General features: G+C 45.4%; 1 protein-coding gene across 2 annotated transcripts in view; it reads right to left on the reverse strand.

Moving 5' to 3' along the window:
• Positions 1-21,047, reverse strand: part of UPF2 (UPF2 regulator of nonsense mediated mRNA decay) — a 202,412-nt gene that overhangs the window by 77,295 nt on the left and 104,070 nt on the right. Inside the window, exon 22 of one of the 2 annotated variants that reach the window (XM_007524619.2) lies at positions 17,904-19,206. The exons of the other annotated variant lie outside the window; for it this stretch is intronic. Coding sequence (XP_007524681.1) covers positions 19,197-19,206 — 10 coding nt within the window. The 3' untranslated portion in view covers positions 17,904-19,196. Of the gene's footprint in view, positions 1-17,903; positions 19,207-21,047 lie in introns of those variants that run through there. 2 annotated transcript variants of the gene reach the window in all.

Here is a 21,047-nt window from a genome sequence, read left to right on the forward strand (position 1 = left end):
GGCAGGCAGCAGTCTCATTCCGACACCATAACACCAGTATTCCTACTCCTACATGCGATTCAGTGGTTACTGCAGCAAAGACTGGCGATTAAGATGGAAATTCCTGTGTATGCTGAGAAGCAGCACTGTGCTACTTTCTAAAAATACGTCTCCAGACTTTATATTCCTTCCCCAGGGCTGGGCAGGTCTGGCTTCCTGCTTAGATACACAAGGGAGGACTCTCCATCCCAGCTCACACTCTTCCCTGTCTCCTGGCCTTTCCTCTCAGAACTGGGCTCTCAAGGGCTCCTCCCAGATGAGGAAGTGCCCAGCCCAGCCTGAAAGGCTCCGGGGAACACTGGAGGATTGTCTGTAGAGCCCCTTGGCTCCCCAGGCTGCCAGGAAGGAAGTGCTGGGCTGGCAGTTCAGACTTTCCATGGGACATGGCACAGTGCGGGCAGACCAGAGGAGGAAGCAGTCTCAGGAGGCAGGTGGGATGGTCCAGAGCCCAGGAAGTTACGGCTTCCAGGAGGCCCCCCACTCACTTCGAAGCAATACCCCCACTCACATTCTAAGCAGAAACTCAGGAGCTTGAAGTGCTATTTCTGAAGTGCTAATTCTCCTTCAAGAACAGAATAGGTGCTCCTCCTCCCTCTCTCCTGAGGGATGTGGAGGGACTAAGTGTCATGGACATGGACATGCAGAACCTCTGTAAAGTATTAGAGCATCTAGTCTAGGGCATGGTCTTCAAAATGTGCCCCCCCCCCATCAATACCAGGAAGCTCGTTGGAAATGTAAATTAGAAGACACCTTGGATTCACTCAGTGGGGCTAGAGACACTGTTCTAGCACTTGGGTTTGCAACCAAAGAAAGGGAAAACTGCCAAGCTTCCAGAGGAAAGTAAGACAAAAAAGGGTTCTACTCCATGCTGTATCAATGTGCTATGATAAATTATACTGGCTATATGACACACACATATATGCTATGCTATACCAATGTACCTTATCTATTGTATAATACATACTATATTATATACAGTATACTAATTATACTGTTCATGGCACATGGTAAGCTATACTATATACTATGCTCTACTAATACTATACTGTACATATTATATGATATGTACTATACTATACCAAATATACTATACGCAGTATATACCATGCTGTAGTAGATTCTACTATACTAATATCATACTGCTTATAGCATATTATTTATAAGATACTATAGTTATGATACTATACTAATCATACTATAAAGGTATATGGTATCCTGCACTATGCTATGTAAAGACTATACTGTACTATTATATAATACATACTATATTACACATAATATACTATACATGGTATATGCTATGCTATACTATACAAATGCCATCCACATTATATGATATATGCTATACACAGTGTATACTAGCTACACTAATACTATCCTGTAGGTGTTATGTGATTTATGCTATACTATACATATTACAATGTACTGATACTACACATGGTCTATACTATACTATACTATATATATTATATGATACATGCTATAGTATCCAAATTAGATAACACTAATTATACTATACAAAGTACATGCTATGCTGTACTGTATTATTCTATATAGTATTATACTGCATATGTTATATGATTCATAGTTCATATATTACACACTATAAATTATACATGTTATACTTGGCTATACTAATACTATGGATATACACACTATACTAATCATAATATACATTCTAGATACATACATATGTATCTAGAATGTATACTATGATTATGCCCCCACTACATTGTACTACACATACTATGTGAATGTATATTATGATTATGCCCCCATTACATTGTACTACACACACTGAGCTAATTATACTATAATGTGATATATACATATTATACTACATATATTATACTACCCATACTCTATCATAACACTCTGCTACATGTACTGTATCATGCTATGTTAATACTATCATACTATGCACAAATATCAGGAAAGGAAGAGGAGTCTGGAGAGCCTAGTCAGAAAGAGGCTACAGCCTTTGTGAGTGAACTCATGGGGCCCACACCCCTCTGCTTGAGAAAGGGAATGCACCCCTCCCCAGGATGAGGGCATGTTTGAGGAGTGAGTGCTTCCTTAAGGGATTGTGTGTTAAATCCATAGTAAACTCATTCTTTACACTGGGGAGGGTTTCCATGCGTGCCAGGCATCATGTGTGCCAGTGTTGGTGCCACACAGACTCCCCTGTCCTCAAACAGCTCGGTGGGTAGGGCAACAGAAGAATGTGGGAGCTCCTATCCTCATGGGTTAAGTGGGAACAGCCAGGGGGTCGGGTGGTGGCGCAGTGGGTTAAGCGCATGTGGCGCAAAGCGCAGGGACCGGAGTAAGGATCCCGGTTCGAGCCCCCGGCTCCCCACCTGCAGGGGAGTTGCTTCACAGGTGGTGAAGCAGGTCTGCAGGTGTCTATCTTTCTCTCCCCTTCTCTGTCTTCCCCTCCTCTCTCCATTTCTCTCTGTCCTATCCAACAACAAATTGCGTCAACAAGGGCAATAATAATAACCACAACGAAGCTACAACAAGGACAACAAAAGGGGGGAAAAATGGCCTCCAGGAGCGGTGGATTCATGGTGCAGGCACCAAGCCCAGCAATTACCCTGGAGGAGGGAAAAAAAAAAAGTGGGAACAGCCAAAGAGGCACCTGGCTCAGCTCTGCTGGAGTCAGCAGTGGCTTAATAATTGGCTCTGAAAAACCGTGTGGCCCACATAGCTAGACACGTTTACTGCACTCTTTACTGACCTAAACATGTGTAAGTAAAAGATAGGAAGAAACATAAACAAAGAAAATAAACTAAAAAGAGGGAAAAACCCCAAAGAAGACAACACTGAAAAAGCACATGGTTTAGAGACCATGTCAGAGCACACAGTGCTCGATGCTATGAAATCTAGAGGCTGAGTGACTCACAGACTTTCACTGACAAATGGAACTGCGCCCCCCAGCTAGCCTCCCCCCCCAAAAAAGGTATTGTCTTTAAATATAAACTGTGCTCTGCTTACTTTCACACTTTTGCTCCATTTTTTATTTAGGGAGAGAGAGACAGAGAGAGACAGAGAGACAGAGAGAGGGGGAGGGGGAGGGAGAGGGAGAGGGTAGAGAGAGAGAGAGAGATGCCAAAATGCTGCTCCACCATCCATGGAGCTCCTCTGTTGACAGTGGTGTTCCCTTGTGGTGCTGGAGCTCAGTTCCAGAGCTTCAAGCTGGCTAATAGGTGTTGTACTGAGTAAGCTATCTCTTACACCTCACTTTCATGCTAATTGTATTTATGAAACTGAGCTCTCTTTTGGCAACAGCAGTATTTTGGAACTTCACTTACATGACGGCATGATGAACTCCTCTGCTGAACCAATGGCTTTTAAATGCTGGGTACAGTCCCTGTGTCAGTGGGTTATTCACAGCATAATAGCTACAGACACGAGAGGCTCTGAAGCTGAATCTGTAGTGCTAACATTCTATCTCCTACAGCTATTTCTATAGTAGACACAACCAGCAAAGCAGCCTATCAAGCCCTGGAAAACAGTATCTGCCAACTCAACAGTGACAACTCCCATCGCAGCCCATTTCCAGCTACCAAGCCAGTTCCCTGAAGACAGAGCTGGAGGGAGGACAGAAGCAAGCCCGCCCATGGCTCCCTCTACACCACCAGGGACAGAAGACACAGAGACACTGAAGACACAGAGACTAGAAACATGATAAGGAAGTGATGAGTTTATGAGCTTAACTGCAACTTCAGAACATTTTAAGATCATGGTTTCACAGGTGGCTGTTAAGATCCCTGGAGATTGAACAGCTAAGTGACCAGGGGCAGCTCTGAGGAGGGAACAGTCCACTTGAGTTGAATGGAAGCACTTGTTCTGGTTTCCAGAAGGAAGAGGGGTTATCACATTAACTAAGCCAGGGAAGGGCTGGCAGGTGGTGACACAGGGGGACCAGATGGCCCAGTTTGGATGGCCATTCCCTCCTACATGCACTGTTCTATACTCCTCTCCCCTCCTCTTTTTCTTTTTCTTTTTCTTTTTTCCCCCTGTGCCAGGGCTTTGCTGGGGTTTCTTGCATGCAGAATTCTACCACTCTCAGTGGACCAGTGAGATAGAGATAGAGAGATAGAGAGAGAGAGATAGAGAGAGAGAGAAGGAGGAACAACACAGCCCTCTACCACTCACGAAGCTTCATCTGGGCATGGTGCATCCATGTGGTGACCAGGGGCTTGAACCAGGGTCCTGGTGGATGATGAAAGGTGAGCTATCTCCCTGTTCCTCCTTTTTTTTTTTTTTTTCTTTTTTCCTTAGAGCGAAAGCAAGAGTGAGTGAGAGTGAGACAGAGAGACCAAGACCATAACATCGAAGCCTCTTTTAATGTAGTGAGGACCAGGCTCAAACCTGGGTTGTGTACATGCTTCTCCCTTTTTATTTTCAAAAGTACCTCATTTGGGATGAAAATTATACAGCTTCCTTACATGAAGTGTGAAGAGGTGTAGTCTACTTGATCTTCAGAACCTTAATTTGGCACTGGGTAGTAGAGGAGAGGGTAGTCAAAGGCACAGAGGTCAGGCTGGAGGGAATGGGCAAGGATGACAAAGGGAACGTAAGGGGGAGGACATGTTCTGGAAATTGAAACAAACAGAGTAGAGTCAGGGTACAAGCGGCTGTCACCTGGAGAGGCTTCTCTATGGTAGGGCTCAGCTCCTGGACAGAGGGCCTCCCGCAGAAGATTAAGTACTGGGGTGTCATTCACAAAGCTATTTGGCAAGAAGAAACACACCTGAAATTCAGGAGCTCTGGCTCCCAGCTCCCTGATCAAGGAAGAGGTAGGTGGGATGGGTGACCAGAGGGGTCAAAATTCCCCACATGAGCAATCACCTGTGGGGAGTTTGGAATTCTCAGGTCAAGGCTGAATGAACTGTCTCCCAGGTGTGTCTCCAGCCAGCTGGTGTCTGCAGTTTTTTCCCACAAGTCCATTCTGCCTGTCTTATTTTCCAGCCAATAACTTCCTGAATGTCCCCAAAGCCCACTGCCCTGTCTTATCATTTTCTTTTCTTTTTAATTTTTAAAAAATTTTTTACCAGAGTACTGCTCAGCTTTGGCTTATGGTGGTGTGGGGGATTGAACCTGAGACGTTGGAGCCTCAGACAGGAAAGTGTCTTTGAATAGCTTTTATGCTATCTCCCCCACCCTGTCCTGTCATTTTCTTTCCTGTGGAGACAGGGACAACTGGTAGGAAGAGGACCCCTGGCTTCCTCCAAACAAGGTGCAGGCAACCCTGTGTGGCGCTAAGAGAAGCCAAGCCATGCCCTGGATGGGAAGACCCCAAAGTGAAATGCTCTGAGACTTGCAGGTCATTCATGCCTTCCCTAAACCAGGCACAGAAGCTGGGGATCATTTGTCAAGGAAGAAGGGTGCTCGAGTCTGTAGGGGCTGTGGCTTTCACAGCTGTATAAGAGTCACAGGTTCTCACATGGATAAACAGTTTCATAGCTAAGCAGATTGATGCAGAGTAAGATAAACCATGGGCAGGTATTTATATTCAAAGACTGACAAATGAACCAACAAATTTATTTATAGGCACATATGTAGATTATCCCTGGGGCTTGGTGTCTGCACAATGAATCCACCACTCCTAGTAGCCATTTTTCCCTCCTTCTTCTCCTCCTCCTTCTCTTCACTTGATAGACAAGATAGAGTGGAGGGGGAGATTGAGAAGGAGAGAGACAGAGAGACACTTACAGTATTTGCTTCACCACTCATGAAACATCCCCTCTGCAAGTGAGGAGAGGGGGCTTGAACCAGGGTCCTTGTTACGGTAACGTGTGCACTTAACCAGATGCTCTACCGCCCAGCCACCTGTGATGACTGCTTTTACCTCAGAAGAAACTGGTTCACAGTCACCCTACAGCCGGGTCAGCACAGGAGCAGAACACACTCCACAACCCATGAGCTATCTGCATTGTCACGAACCTCCATCTTGTAGGCCAAAATGGATGCTCTGGCTCCTGCCATTATGTTGGCATTCCAACCAAAAGGAAGGTTGCCTGAGGAAAGGCATGGTTTCCTTTCAAGGACATTACTATAGATTTGCATACACCCTACATCCATGTGCATACTCTTTGTTACACGTGGCCACTGCCAGCTGAAAGTCAGCTTCAAACCCAGCAGCTCCACAGCTCTATGAAGGTGAGAAAGTACACTGGGGCACAGAGGAACAATTCTGCCACAGAGGAGTACATTTTAGCTGCTGGGAATGAACAGAGAAGGGGGGTAGGGGGGTGGCTTCCCAAGCGGTGAAGCAGGTCTGCAGGTGTCTTTCTCTTTCTATCTCCCCCATTTCTCTCAATTTCTCTGTCCTATCCAATAAAAATGGGGAGACAATGTCTGCCAGGAGCGGTGGATTCGAAGTGCCAGCACTGAGCCCCATCAATAACCCTGCAAGCAGAGAGAGACAGAGACAGAGAAAGAGATGGGGAGAGATGCTCCAGGAAGGGAAGTGTGTCATCCTCTGGTTTTGCTTGTTCCCAACATCTCACTCCAGGGACTACTGACCCCAGATTCAGATTCCCAGACTCTGTCAGGCTTGCTCCAAAGAGAGAAAGGAAGGAGGATGGCAGAGCCTGAAGTGCTATCAACCACTCACACTTTAGTCTAAATGAGGGTGGGGGGTGGGGAAGAGGAGGAGAGAACTGGGCTGGGTAAGGACATCAGAAGAGATGAGCAGAAAGGAGGGAGGAGACTGGAATTAGCAAAGCCTTCACCTCCTCTGCCTGGCCCAGGGCCAGCCTCGATCCTCTGACATCACCCAGGAGGTATTTGTAGCATTTGTTACACAACTGCTGCTCCCAGAACATTCCATTCTGCGGCCCCCTGCCCCCCACAAAGTTTCACAGAGCCCCGGGGTGTCCAGAATATCACAGAACCTAGCTGAGATTTCAGATCACAGGAAGAGTCAGTTTAAGCAGCATCCCAGCAAGGCCCTTCCAGCACCCTTCCTTAAATTAGGGTTCCTGGGCTGCCTGGCCCCCGCCCCTGGGGAGGAGGGACACTAGATGGGTTTCAGGTCCACCCAAAGTGTGACTTACAGGCCTGGCTAGAAGTGACATCATGGCTTTCCCCACCCCACCCCCACTTTACCCTGGGGCCCACAATGGCTAGGTGGAGTTGCCTAAATGTCACTTGCAATATCTCACTTCCGGTGCAGCACTGATTACAGCTTTGCTGTGTGTCTGAGGGGTATCTTAGGACAGAGATGGAGCTGGTGGTGGCACCTAGAGCAGCCTGGTAGCTGGTCCCAGGTGCCCAGCAGCCCTCTTCCAGTGTAGGGCATCTTGGCCCTGCTAGGAGGTCCATTAGCACACCCTGGCCTCTGGTCACAAAGTGGGCGGGCGGAGAGTCCCCTTCCTCAGGCTGAGCTGATCTTAGGGCCTCCCAAGTTTCCCGTGTGCCACAGCCTAGAGCCAGACACTCACTAGCACGTTCCTGCCCTGCCAGGGCCTGAGGGAGGCTCTGGGCTCTCTTCCCAGATCAGGTGGAGGTCAGTGCTGACCCAGTCAAGGTTCCACCCCCGGAACTGCGAGCAGGAAAGTTGAATGTGGGTGGGAGCCAGCTCAGCCAGTGAGGGCACCTTGGGCAGGCCTGAAGCCCAGGTTCCATCTGCAGCGCCACCTTATGCCAGAGCTGAGCAGTGCTCTGGCCTTCCTTCTCTCATGAAAAAATAAATAAATAAATAAATGTTTGAAATAGAAATTGATAGTGGAAGAAGAGATAGGGAGAAAGAGATACTTGTAGCACAGCTTCACCACTTGTGAAGCTTCCTCTCTACATGTGGGGACTGGGGGCTTGAACCTGGGTCCTTATGTGTGGTAGCATGTGCACTCTACCAGGTGCATCATTGCCTGCCCCTCCCCTTTTAAAATATTTTATTTATTTATTCACTCATTTATTTGATAGGAACAGCTAGAAACTGAGATGGAAGGGGGATAGAGAGGGAGGGGAGAGACAGAAACAGAGATACCTGCAGCCTTGCTTCACCACTCATGAAGCGTCCCCCTTGCAGGTGGGGAGCAGGGGCTTGAACCCTGGTCCTTGCACATGGTAACTGCACTTAACCAGGTGCACCACCACCTGGCCCCTTCTCATAAATAAATTAGTCAGCCCTTAGAAAGACGGAGTCACCAGGAGCACACAGAACTGCAGTCAGGAGTCCTGGAGGTTGTCGGTGGCTCGTGACCCACTGCAGAGTCCCATCTACACCCAGATGGGGAACCAGAGTCCCGTGATGCCATCCATGACCCCCCACCTCATGCCCTCCTGGGAAAGGAGGACACCCCCTGGGTGCACCCACACTTTATTTTATTTTGTTTTGTTTTATTTTATTTTTTGCCTCCAGGGTTATTGCTGGGGCTCGGTGCCTGCACTATGAATCCACTGCTCCTGGAGGCCAATTTTCGCATTTTTTGCTCTTGTTTATTGTTATTATTACTGTTATTGCAGTCATAGTTGTTGGCTAGGACAGAGAGAAATCAAGAGATGACGGGAAGACAGACAGGAGAGAAAGACACCTGCAGACCTGCTTCACCGCCTGTGAATTGACCCTCACCCCACCCCACAGGTGGGGAGCCAGGGGCTCAAACCGGGATCCTTATTCTGGTCCTTGCACTTTGTGTCATGTGCATTTAAGCCACTGCACTACCGCCCAACCCCCTTATTTTATTTTTTAACCAGAGCACTGATCAGCTGTAGCTCATGGTGGTGTGGGGGGATTGAACCTGGGACTTCAGAGCCTCAGGCAAAAGAGTCTATTTGCATAACCATTATGCCATCTACCCCTGCCCCTCACACACACTTATGAGTAGGCTTTACACAAAGCTCCTGTCCCTACTGGGATGGAAGCTGGGCCAGGTACATGAGCTCGCCAACGGAGGGCCTGGTGACCCTGGGTTCGAGACACACACAGGAGGAGCCTGGGGCAAGGTACAGTCACACCTGTACTCACATGGGCCTAGAGCACTAGCTCCCAAGGTGATACCCCCATGGAAACATTTAGCACATCAGCAGGAAGCTGGGTGTGGGGACCAGGCTGCCCAAAGCTGCTCTTGACCTGGAGCTGTAGGGTGGAGGGCGAGGGTGTTGCATTGGGCTCGTGGTCTCTGAGTGTTATTGAGTCCCTCCACTCACCTGTCCCCACGCATGGGGGGGCATCACACAGCTCCAATAAATGGGGCAGAGCCCCACCAACCTGGTTCTTCATGGACCATGGGTAGAAAGAAGGTAGAGGCCACAGCAGAGAAGGGGATGAAGCTTGGGGTCCCTCAAAACCTGGCTTTCTCAGCCTTGATAAGCAGGTTCTGAGAGGCAGGGCTTTGTAAAAAGCCCTCTGGAATTTCTCTTTATATGTGTATGTGTGTATGCATTTATTATGAGCATTATTGCTGGGGCTTGGAGCCTGCACAGCTCCACCATTCTTGACAGTCATTAAAAATTTTTAAAAAATTTTTTTTATATTTATTTTCCCTTTTGTTGCCCTTGTTTTTTTAGTTTTTGTTGTTACTGATGTCGTTGTTGTTAGATAGGAGAGAGAGAGAAATGGAGAGAGAAATGGAGAGAGAGAGAAATGGAGAGACACCTGCAGACCTGCCTCACCGCTTGTGAAGTGACTTCCCCGCAGGTGGGGAGCCGGGGGCTAGCACCAGGATCCTTATGCCAGTCTTTGTGCTTTGTGCCACATGTGCTTAACCTGCTGCGCTACCGCCTGACTCCTGACAGTCTTTTTTTTTCTCCTTTCTCTTTCTTTCTGACAGGAGCTGGTGGGAGAGACCACCGCAGCACTGCTGCACTGCTCATGAAGCTTCCCCCCTGCAGGTGGAGACTAGGGGCTTGAACCTGGATCTTCACACATGGTAATGAGTATGCTCTACCAGATATGTCACCACCTTGTCCTAGAATCACTCTCTTTAAAAAAACAAAGATTTATGTTAATGAGAGTCTCTCTTTTTTAAAATATTTATTTTATTTATTTATTCCCTTTTGTTGCCCTTGTTTTATTGTTGTAGTTATTATTGTTGTTGGATAGGACAGAGAGAAATGGAGAGAGGAGGGGAAGACAGAGAGGAGGAGAGAAAGATAGACAGACACCTGCAGACCTGCTTCACCGCCTGTGAAGCGACTCCCCTGCAGGTGGGGAGCCGGGGTTCGAACCAGGATCCTTATGCCGGTCCTTATGCTTTGCGCCACCTGCGCTTAACCCGTTGCGCTACAGCCCGACTCCCGAGAGTCTCTCTTTAAAGATTTATTTTATGAGCTAGAAAGAGACCACAGTACTACTCAGCTCAGGAATATGGGATTGCTAGCTTGCAAGTCCTGTGCTCTGCCACTGTACTGTCTCTTTGTAAAGACTGTTTAGGTGAGTTGTGTTTACAGGCTGGGGGAAGAAGGGGTCCTCAGCAGTCACTCATAACTACCCTGCCTACTTTCTTTATCCTTTCTGAGTTAACTGTTTTGGTTTATTCTTGTTCTTTTCTTGTTTGGTGCTGGGGAATCAAACCAAGGGCCTTACACACAAGAGGCTGCATTCTAGCCCTGTCCCTGAGTCTTCTGCTGAGGCAGTGTCTTTGTTATCTGAACCAGGACATGTCCAGCAGATCAAAATAAGACTCAAGTAAGATAGACAGAGTTCCTCCAGGTGTCCAGCCTAATTCCTTTCACCCAGACAGAGAGAATGATGCTCAGGATGGAGGCCACTCAGATACCCTGTCAGAGCAGGTCTCTCTCTGTGTCTCATTTCTCTAAAATGGAAAATCTGGGGGCTGGGGAGATAGCACAATGGTTATGCAAAAAGATTTTCATGCCTGAAACTCTAATGTGCCAGGTTCAATCGCCAGCACCACCATAAGCCAGAGCTATGCAGTGCTCTGGTCTATGTACATTTTTCTCTGTATCTCTTTCAATAAAGTAAATATTAAAAAGAAAGAAAAGAAAACCTGTGAGGGATTATCCACATTCATTTTTCAATGAAAATATTTCTTGAAAACAGAAGTCTTTAGGGTAGATATCAGCACAGGACTTTGTTAGAGAGAATCCATGTTAGGGAGAGAAAGAATGTGGGTGAGGTGGGGGCATGGGGGAGAAGAGTCAGAAAAAGAGAACCAGGGAAGGAGAGAGAGTGTCAGAGAAATAGTTGAAAGAGAAAGAGGGAGGGGGAGAGAGGGCCTAGAGAAAAGTGCAGAAGAGCACAGAGAGGAGGAGCCCCACAGTAGGACTGAATAATTGCATTCTACCACCCCCAGCCACAGCAGTGAACTCTGACCCCGGGTCAATTCCCAGAGCTCCTCCTGCTCAGCCTGACCTTGTCCACCCAAACTGGCCCGTATGCAAACACCAGCAGGACCACTTATCTGCACTGCCCAGCCCAGCCCAAGTAAACAGGAGGCCAGCCCTGCCCTTGGCCCCAAGGTCAGCTGCTAGGCCAAAGGTGCAAGATGAGAGATTTTTCTGTTGACTGTTTCTTCTAGGTAAGACCTCTGGATTCAGGAGGTTTTGGTTGAGTAGTTTCCTAATCATCATTACAGAAACCAAAGGTTAGGAGTTTCCTGCAGCAGTTGTGAGGTCTGGTTCTCTGCCCCCATGGCCCCAATACTCTGCTATTGTGAGAAGCAGATTCATCCTTCCCCAACCCCTCCTACCCCTGCCAAACACATAACAGACACACAAAGCCTCCCCTGTAGTGACTTGCAGCTCTTTTGAACAAGAATTCTTGGGCTAGGGAGATAGCATGGTGGTTATACAAAAGACTTTCCTGCCTGAGGCTCCAAGGTTGCAGGTTCAATCACCACTTCCACAATAAGCCAGAGCTAGTAAAAAAAACAAAAATAAAAAAACTTCCTGAGGTCCCAGCTAAAGGCCCAGGTTTCAAGGAGTGCCCTGGTCTCACATAAGCAGACAATGGGGACTGAGGCGTGTCTGTGAAGGCCACAGCACACACAGCCACTCGGCCAGGCCTGACTTCCACTGTGTGACCTTGAGCAACCTGCTGAGCCTCCTTGAGCCTCAGCTTCCTCATCTGAGGGTGCTGGACTCTCGGGTCTTGCAGGTTCTGAATTGTGTCTCCCCAAGTCCACATGCTGATTAATGTCCTCACCTCCAATGTGACAGGGCAGGGCCCCTGAAGAGGCAACTTGGGATAAATGAGGTCACAAGGGAAGATCCTAATGAAGGAAAAAAAATATGGATATTTGGTGGAGAGGTGGGTGGAAGGTGGCATCACTGGCAGGTGGGTAATGGCTGGGTAGGTGAGTGGGTAAGAGATGTCCCTGCCCCATCTCTCCACTAGTGATTTGCAGGCTAATCTCCCTCAGGTCTGGCTTGGATCACTTCATGACCCAAATACCTCCAGAGCTTGTACTCCTGCCAAGTACAGTCAGATGCCTCAGCCTGGAACCTGGTCGCTACCAGCTTTCAGTTCTTCTCTCCTCCTCCCCACTGGTTTCCCACCCTTTCCTATCAGCTTCCCTCTACACCCTACTAATCAGAGTGGCCCCTGGGCTTGTGACTTTAGCATTACTGGGGCCTGGGACACAGCTCCGAAGCTCTAACCCACATGCACTGGATCAAAATCTGTGTTTCTGCAAAGCTCTCAGGTGAGTAGCACCCACAGGGACATTTGAGAATCTCTGTTATAAGATGTCCCCAAAGCTCCTGCAGGTCATTGGTTAAAGCATGCTTTCCTTATGGGGCTCAGCTTATCTGTGTCTCATAAACACAGCCCCACCTGGTGTCATCTGCTCTCACTATGCCCCTACACGCAGTTAGCACTGTTAGGCTGTCTCCTTTCTCGCACATGACTTACACTTTTGTCCTCGAGCTCACGTTGTTCCCAAGGCATAAGCTTTTGAGACTCTTCTGTCCTTGTTATCTTTAGAGAGGAGAATGAGAGAGGAAAAACAGACACACACACAGAGAGGAAAAACACTACAATACTACACCAGTGCTCATGAAGCTCCTCCTTTGTATAGTACATAGGAATGTCATGTTGAGAATCAAACCCAGGGCCTTGTGCATGGAATGGTGTGTACTCTACCAGGTGAGTCCCAGCTACACAAAGATGGAGTGAATACAGAAAAAAAAAAAAAAAGGTTTGAGGGGGGCCAGGCAGTGGTGCACTGGGCTAACCGCACACCAAGCTCAAGGACCCATGTAAGCATCCCGGTTCAAGCCCCTGGCTCCCCCATCTTCAGGGGGGCTGCTTCACAAGTGGTGAAGCAGGTCTGCAGGTGTCTATCTTCCTCTCACCCTATTATCTTCCTCCCCTCTCAACTTCTCTCTGTCCTATATCCAATAAAAAAAAAAAATAGGGAAAAAACGGCCACCAGGAGCAGTGGGTTTGTAGTGTAGGCACCGAGCCCCAGCGATAACCCTGGAGGTAAAAAAAGAAAAAATGGTTTACAGATTGCTGTTGGTGGCAGTCAAGCTGGGCACCTGGGAACAGGAGTTCCATATGCTTGGTCACAGCTTTCCTTCCTGGAATAGTTGAAGGTAACAGTCTGTTGCCCCCGTCTGCTCTGCTTCCTGAGTGGGCAATCCCTTCCTGATGTGTCCAGCCTGGGATGGCTCGAGACTATTGAGGGAGTCTGGCAGTCTCACTGATGAGGCTAGTGGGGGTGGAGGTGGGTGAGAAATCTGTCATGTCAGGGAAGCAGAGTGAAGCCAGTAGTGCTGAGTCAGTCCTCAGTGGTGGCAGTCCCAGGATAGAATGTAGGGAACACTGGATGGACTTGGAGATCTACACATGTTCATCTTCTTACCAATTCACGTCCTTGGGGGCCCCTTCTGGATGTCCTCATGCTCCTAGCCCCCTTCCCTTTTTCAGAAACTTCAGACTTTATCAGTGTTTTCCCTCTGGATTATATTGCATAGTAAAAAACCATAATGCTTTCTCCTCCAATCAGGCATGAAGTAAGGATGTCTATTCCTGTGAATTCTTTAAAAAAATTTTTTTTATTATTATCTATAGGATAGAGGCAGCCAGAAATTGAGAGGGAAGGGGGTGATAAAGAGGGAGAGAGATAGACACCTGAAGCCCTGCTTTACCACTTGTGAAGCTTTCCCCTGCAGGTGGGAACCGGGGGCTTGACCCTGCATCCTTGTGCATTGTAACGTGTGCTCAACTAGGTGTGCCATCACCCAGCCCCTGTTCCTGTGAATTCTATTGTCATCATGGAAATTTTAGCCAGCACAACCAGGTAAGAAATGGAAATAAAAGACACTGAGATTGGTAAGTGAGAAATAGAACTATATTGGCAGAAGACATGATCCTATATGGAGAAAACCCTAAAAACTCCACAACTAGTGAAAGGGCCAAATAGTGCCACAGGATACAAAACTTAATGGACACAAAGCCAATACGAAGAGTCAGCTGCATTTCCCAAAAGTAGCAATGAAAAATCTGAAAATGTGAGGAATAATTTCACTGACAAAAGCATAATAATCCAATGCCCCCTATCAAAACACCAGCAAGTTATTTTCTACACAGACAAGCTTATTCCAGAGACAATGTGAACTAGACCAGCTAAAACAATGTTGACAAGGAAAGATAAAATGGAACTACACAACCAGCTGTCAAGACTTGCTATTGAGCTATAGTTAAGTGGTTTTGGTGGAAAGATGGACAGAGATCAAAGCAGCAGAATAAAGATTCAGCAGTCCACTGTTTGACAAAAATGCAAGAGCAATTTGGAGAAATTATAGTGTCCCCAGCAAATGGTGCCAGAGTAACTGGACATCTATGGACACTTCATGCCAAAATAAATTCCAAAGGCATCTCACACTTAGCGTATCCTATGGGTTTTGTTAATGTCTCCTTTTAAATTAAAAAAAAGAGAAAAAAGGAAAAAAAAGGAAAAAAAAGTATGAAACTTTCAGGAAGGTAATGTGGCAGAAAATATGGGATTTAGAGCTAAGCAGAATACTTTTTGATATTTGTCAAAGGGTTAATTTATGGGGGAAAACAGTTGGACATAGTAAAATCAAAATTTTTGCCTGAACAAGACTGTTAAAGAGTTCTTAAAGACATGGAATCCCACAAGGCAGGGAAGCACGAATACAGATCCTATTGCTAATCAATTTAGAAAGGCAGAGGACATGAGCAGACTTTTCACCAAAGATAAACAGATGGCAAATAGATGACAAGGTATTTCACACTAGCCATGAGGGAAAAGCATTCCAAAACCAGATAGCCCTGCACACCATGTAGAGTGGCTGAAATAACTATCAGTGATGGGGCCATACTGGGGAGAAACCTGATCAATTTTTCCCACACTGCTTGCTGGTGGCCATGTGAAATGGGCAGTCATGTGTTTCTTGTGGAAATGAACACACGATTAGCCTAGGGCCCAGCAAGTGTTCTCCTGGGCATTTGTCCCAGAGAAATGGAAATTTGGAATCACCACACCACACTCATCCACTAAACTCATCCACTGTATTTAACATGGGCAGTTTTATCACAATAAAAAAAAAACTATACACAAATATTTATAGCCTTTATTTAGAATTGTCCCAATGGAAATCACCCAAACGTCCTTCAGTGATGAATGGCCAACCAAACTGTGTCCACCCATACTACACCACTCATCAGTAACAGGGAACATGTATCAGTGTGAGTGGATCTCAAGGTCACCACAGATCCACTTCAAAATTCAAACATCTTTAAAATAACAGGGTTACAGAGATGACACCAGAGTAGTAGTTTCTCATTTTGAAGGTTAACTTTATAAATCAGCTTGACTAGGCTAAGTGGTGCCCGAAGCTGGTAAAAATCCCCTTTTTAGGAGGCGGGGGGAGGGCGGTATACCTGTGAGGGTTTTTTGGAAAGAGATTTGTACTGGAATCTGTAGACAGTTAAGGAACTCATCCTCAATAACCTGGCACAGCCTCCTCCAATCTTCTGAGGGATTGAATGAAACACCAAGACAGGGAAGAGTGTGTTTGTTGTCTGTGTGCGCTGGATGCCCATTTGCTACCGCTCTGGGCTACTGGCACTCCTGGTTCCCTAATTCTTTGGATGGGTGTACATTGCTGGTCTCACTGTGTTTCCTGCTTGCAAAAGGCAAGTGGTAGGATTTCTTGGTCATAATTGCATAAGACAACTCCTAGAATAAATCTCTCTTCTCCATTCCTCCTACTTTCTATATCCTCTGAAAAACTCTGGTGGACATTGACCAGGATGTGCTTCTCCCTTTTAGAATGTAACCTCTGCCTAGAAAATAGCAGATACTGGGGGGGGGGGGGGTAGCAGATACTGAATGAATGCATTGTTTGGTTTTCACAACTGCCTCGGAAAACCCATTGATTCTCATTGTATAAAGCCTAGGTTTAAGAAAGTGGTCTAGTGAGTGGATGCACAGAATTCCAGCTGATTCCATAGACAGCACCCTCTCTCTATTGGTGGGAAGGGGGAGTGTGGGACCTTGATCTTACTTGATGTGTATGTAGGGGGAGCATGGGGCAATGCTGATAAGACTATAAAAATTACTGATGTGGGCCCTTCCTTAAATTCCTATTACTCTCAAAGTTTAATCCATAGCCCCTATACATATAGAAGAGTGAATACAGTAAAAACTCAGAAGGAAGCAACCTCTAAGACTTTGAGAGTTCAGGTCCTGGAACATAATGGCAGAAGACGACCTAGTAGGGGTTGAATTGTTATGTGGAAAACTGGGAAATGTTACACATGTACAAACGACTGTATTTTATTGTTGACTGTAAACCATTAATCCCCCAATAAAGAAATAAAAAAAAAAACTTTGTGAGACTGTGGTGGCTATTGTTGGGAAGGTGAGGACACAGAATGTTGGTAGCGGGTGTGGTATGGAACTATACCTTATGATCTCATAATCTTGTCAACCACTATTAATCACAAAAATTTCCAGAAAAGTGAACATAATTTAAAACTTATAAATCATGTAAAAAAAATAACAGAACTCAGCGCAGGGGTAGATAGCATAACGGTTATGCAAAGAGACTTTCCTGTCTGAGGCACCACCATAAGTCTGAGCTGAACAATGCTCAGGTAAAAATAATAATGATAAAATAACAATTTATAAACCACTCTCCCCAACCCAGAAAAGCAAGGCAGTCACATACAGGACAGAAAATAGGGTCAGCAGAATAAAGGGGTGGGCAATTTTGAAATGTTTAAATCTCTAAGTCCATTTCTTTTCAGATTCTAATTTAGTGGAAGTTTAGGAACTTCAGCAACAGTGATGACAGCTGCTCCTTGTGGACTGAGTAAACCAAACTTGGAATGAACACCTGAAAGATGCTAAAAACAAGGACTCCTGTGATTCCTCTCTGAGCTGCCCTGTTACATGGACCAGGAAAAATCAGAAACACAACCTTGGGCTGCCCATCCTGTGCCAACACCTTCCACTCTACCAGCCCCAAGCCTATTCTACAAGTGCTTATTCTATTGGGTTCCACAGGCTACTTTTCATACTAACCCAGAGGGAAGTTCACCCAGATCCTAGGAAAGAAAGCAAGTAGGGCTGAGGAGATAGCATAATGGCTATGCAAAATCCTTTCAAGCCTGAGGCTCTGAGGTCCCAGGTTCAATCCCCAGTACCACCACAAGCCAGAACTAAGCAGTGTTCTGGTCTCTTTCTCTCTAGGTATCTTTCCCTCTGTGTCTACTCTTTCTCATTACAATAAAAATAAAAAATTAAATAAATAAAAAATATATAAAAAAGAAAGTGAAGAGTGGGAATGTGAAGTGAAAATCCAACAAACCATCAAAGAATACTTGATACAGCATGGAGGTTTACCTTGGAAGATACTGATTTACCCAGTTTGGTATTGAAAATCCGAACCAAATAAAACACAAGAACATCAAATTTAAATTACAACACTTTATTGCAGCATCGGCAAAGGTCAGATTTCTGAAGCTGGTGAAGATTGGGCAGCATTTCCAAGTGAAATGTTACAACTTTACAAGGTTTTTTTTTTTCTCTCTCTCTTTTAATTCTACATGCAGAAACTGAAACATGGCAAAAGAAAAAAATGCAAAATAGCTAGGAAAAAAGATGTAATCAAGTTGTAGCATACAGATGTGTTCTTTAACTAAATATACTATGCCTACTGGAAAGCAAACAAAAGACAACTATCCTAATAAATTAACAGGTTGTCAGAAACAGACAAAGAACCCTCATTTCTGTTTGGGGAGGAGCGGGGAGGAGAATGGAACAAAACAAAAACATAAGGAGGAGAAATAGAAGGAAAAAAAATCTCTACTGTTTCCAGACTTTGTTTAAAGACAGAGGCTGTAAACCCATGAAGGCCAACAAAATCTTCTGATCCTCTTCTTGTTGTCCTTCCTCGTTTCCCGTGACATGCTGGCTGGCACGCTGTTTGTTTTCAATGATACTTACAATGGGCTCAACTATCCCTGTTCTCAGGCTGGTCTCAGACTTCTCTAAGCATCTCAATTCACGCTCTTTGTGTACTAACAGTCTTCACATTTTTCCTTTACCCTAATAGCCAATTTTATATTACTGACTCTGATGGATGAAACTGATTTCTCTCCCTCATCCCTTGTTCCTCCTCTTCATACGAATTCCTAAACAAAAACCTTCCTGGTGGATTATCTGGTATTTGAATATCTTTCATCATTTGGTTGTCCTGCATGTAAGTTTTTACTAGATTTTACTGCTTGCTCTATACTGTTCTACTGTAGTCCTGGAGCCCCCAAATATATCTTCTTCCAACATGGGATGTTCAATTCAGAGACACTGTAACTCAAATCAAGTTTAAAACTCAAGTTCCCCCATACCATTACAACCCTTTCTTCTCCGGCTCAATCATTGCATTGACGCTCTTCCTGGTGTAACTGCGCAGTAATCAAGGTTTTAACCATCTTGGTTCTTGACTGCCATTCTCGAGAGAAGATTAACCCTCACATGATTTCCATTACAAAAGGCCGTTGTGCCTTATCTGGAAGCCTTGGCTTGTTCCGGTGTTGGCAGAGGCTGCTGTTTCTGCCTCATGGCCCCAGCCTGTCCCAGGTTTAGATTCGCAACTCTCTAGACCGACATGCTGAGATGTGTCCACTGCTCTCATTCAATTGCTGGAGGACTCCACTATCCACAACATCAGATACAGGACCTAATGAAATGACACGTGCTGCTGGATCAACGTCTCCTAAAGGCACAAACAGGGCAATGTTAAAGAACTCATGCTGAGGATGAACCTTGCGTAAGAAAGGTCCCTATACACCACCAACCACAGTCTCTAGACAAACCAGTGCTTGAAAAGAGTGCCTGAACTCCAGCTGGACTAAGACACAATAGGTGCAAGGGTACAAATAGAAGGGGGTGTTCCCAGTACCATTCTCATAATTAATTTCTAAAATGCAGTGATTCGTGCTTCAGGTGAAGTTGTGCACTTAAAATTAGATCTTGGAGGTCTATCACTCATTATCTCAGATGTGACCTTATTTGGAACTAGGGTGATGACAGAGTCCAGATGAGGACCAATGGGAGCATGATGGACCCTTTGAAATTCTGTGTCATTATAGAAAACAAAGAAGCACATTTCTGGGAGGCTTGGCCTTATGCTTTCCAGGAGATGGAAGGGTGAAATCTTGCTACCTCCGATGACCAAGTGATTCTTGGCCAAAAAACAAAAGCAGCATTCTCCCATTCCCTCAATGGACTTGGATAAAGACTGGCAATAAAATTAGGTAGAACTGCTCTGGTGCCACCATCTAGTTCAGTTAGGGCCCTGGCTACCCATTGCCTCAGCACAGTCACAGAGAATCACATTATGGGAAATGAATGTAAGACACCCACAGTTTTGGAACAGACAGCAGTTTGAAGAAAACTCCAAAATTCAAAGGATCTACATAAACCTCCTAGTGAAGACCCTGAAACTGTGATCCTAAAGATACTGAATTGAGAAGAATCATGGAGGAGGGCTATAATAAGCTCAGAGAAATACTAAAGAAATTTATAGATAAATTACTGATAGTGACGAGAGGATTAAAGAAGAATACTGGGAGTCGGTGGTAGCGCAGCGGGTTAAGCGCATGTGGCACAAAGCTATGGACCAGTGTAAAGATCCTGGTTCAAGCCCCCAGCTCTCCACCTGCAGGGGAGTCGCTTCACAGGTTGAAGCAGGTCTGCAAGTGTCTATCTTTCTCTCCCTCCTCTGTCTCCCCCATTTCTCTCCACTTCTCTCTGTCCTATCCAATATCAATGACATCAATAAAAACAACAACTACAACAATAATAAAAAACAACAAGGGCAACAAAAGGGAAAATAAGTAAATATAAAACAATTAAAAAAAAGAATACTAGAGGGTGGGAAAAAACCCACAGTAGGGAGGAATATACCAATAAGACGACAGATAACAAACAATGGGAAGACCAAGAAGAAAAGATGATAGAAGCAACCCACTACAAAAAACCCACTAACACAAAATGAAGAGTATATGAGTATTATAAAACAGTATCAAGAGAAACAGCATTCATGTCATTCATGTGGGTACAAGAAGAGGCAGAACTTGTATTTTAAGAAATTTTAGCTAAAAAATTTCCCCCAAGCTAAAGAAAGGGATAGATCCCCACATCTAGGAGGCTCAACAAGTTCCAAGAAAAACAAATCCAAATTTAAGTTCGCCAAGGTGCATTACAGTTAAATAATGCCAAAAATCCAAAGACAGAGAGAGAATTCTGATGGGTACAAGAGAAAAGCAAAGAGCTATAGAGAAAATTCTGTAACACTGTCAGTTGACTTTTCAACAGAAACTCTATAAATGCTAGAAAGGACTGGTAAGATATAACCAAATTTCTGAGTGGAAAAGGACTCCACCCAACAACACTTTATCCTACTAGGTCGGTTATCTGAGGCTTGGGGGAATTCATCACTACCTACACCAAAGCTACAACAGATACTGAAAGAGCTCACAAGAAATTAAAATAAAGAATGACTTCACCATAGTGGGAAAACAAAGCCAGGAAAATACGCAAAGTTCAACAAAG

The sequence above is a fragment of the Erinaceus europaeus genome, chromosome 6 (assembly GCF_950295315.1).
Source record: "Erinaceus europaeus chromosome 6, mEriEur2.1, whole genome shotgun sequence".
Classification (NCBI taxonomy): Eukaryota; Metazoa; Chordata; class Mammalia; order Eulipotyphla; family Erinaceidae; genus Erinaceus; species Erinaceus europaeus.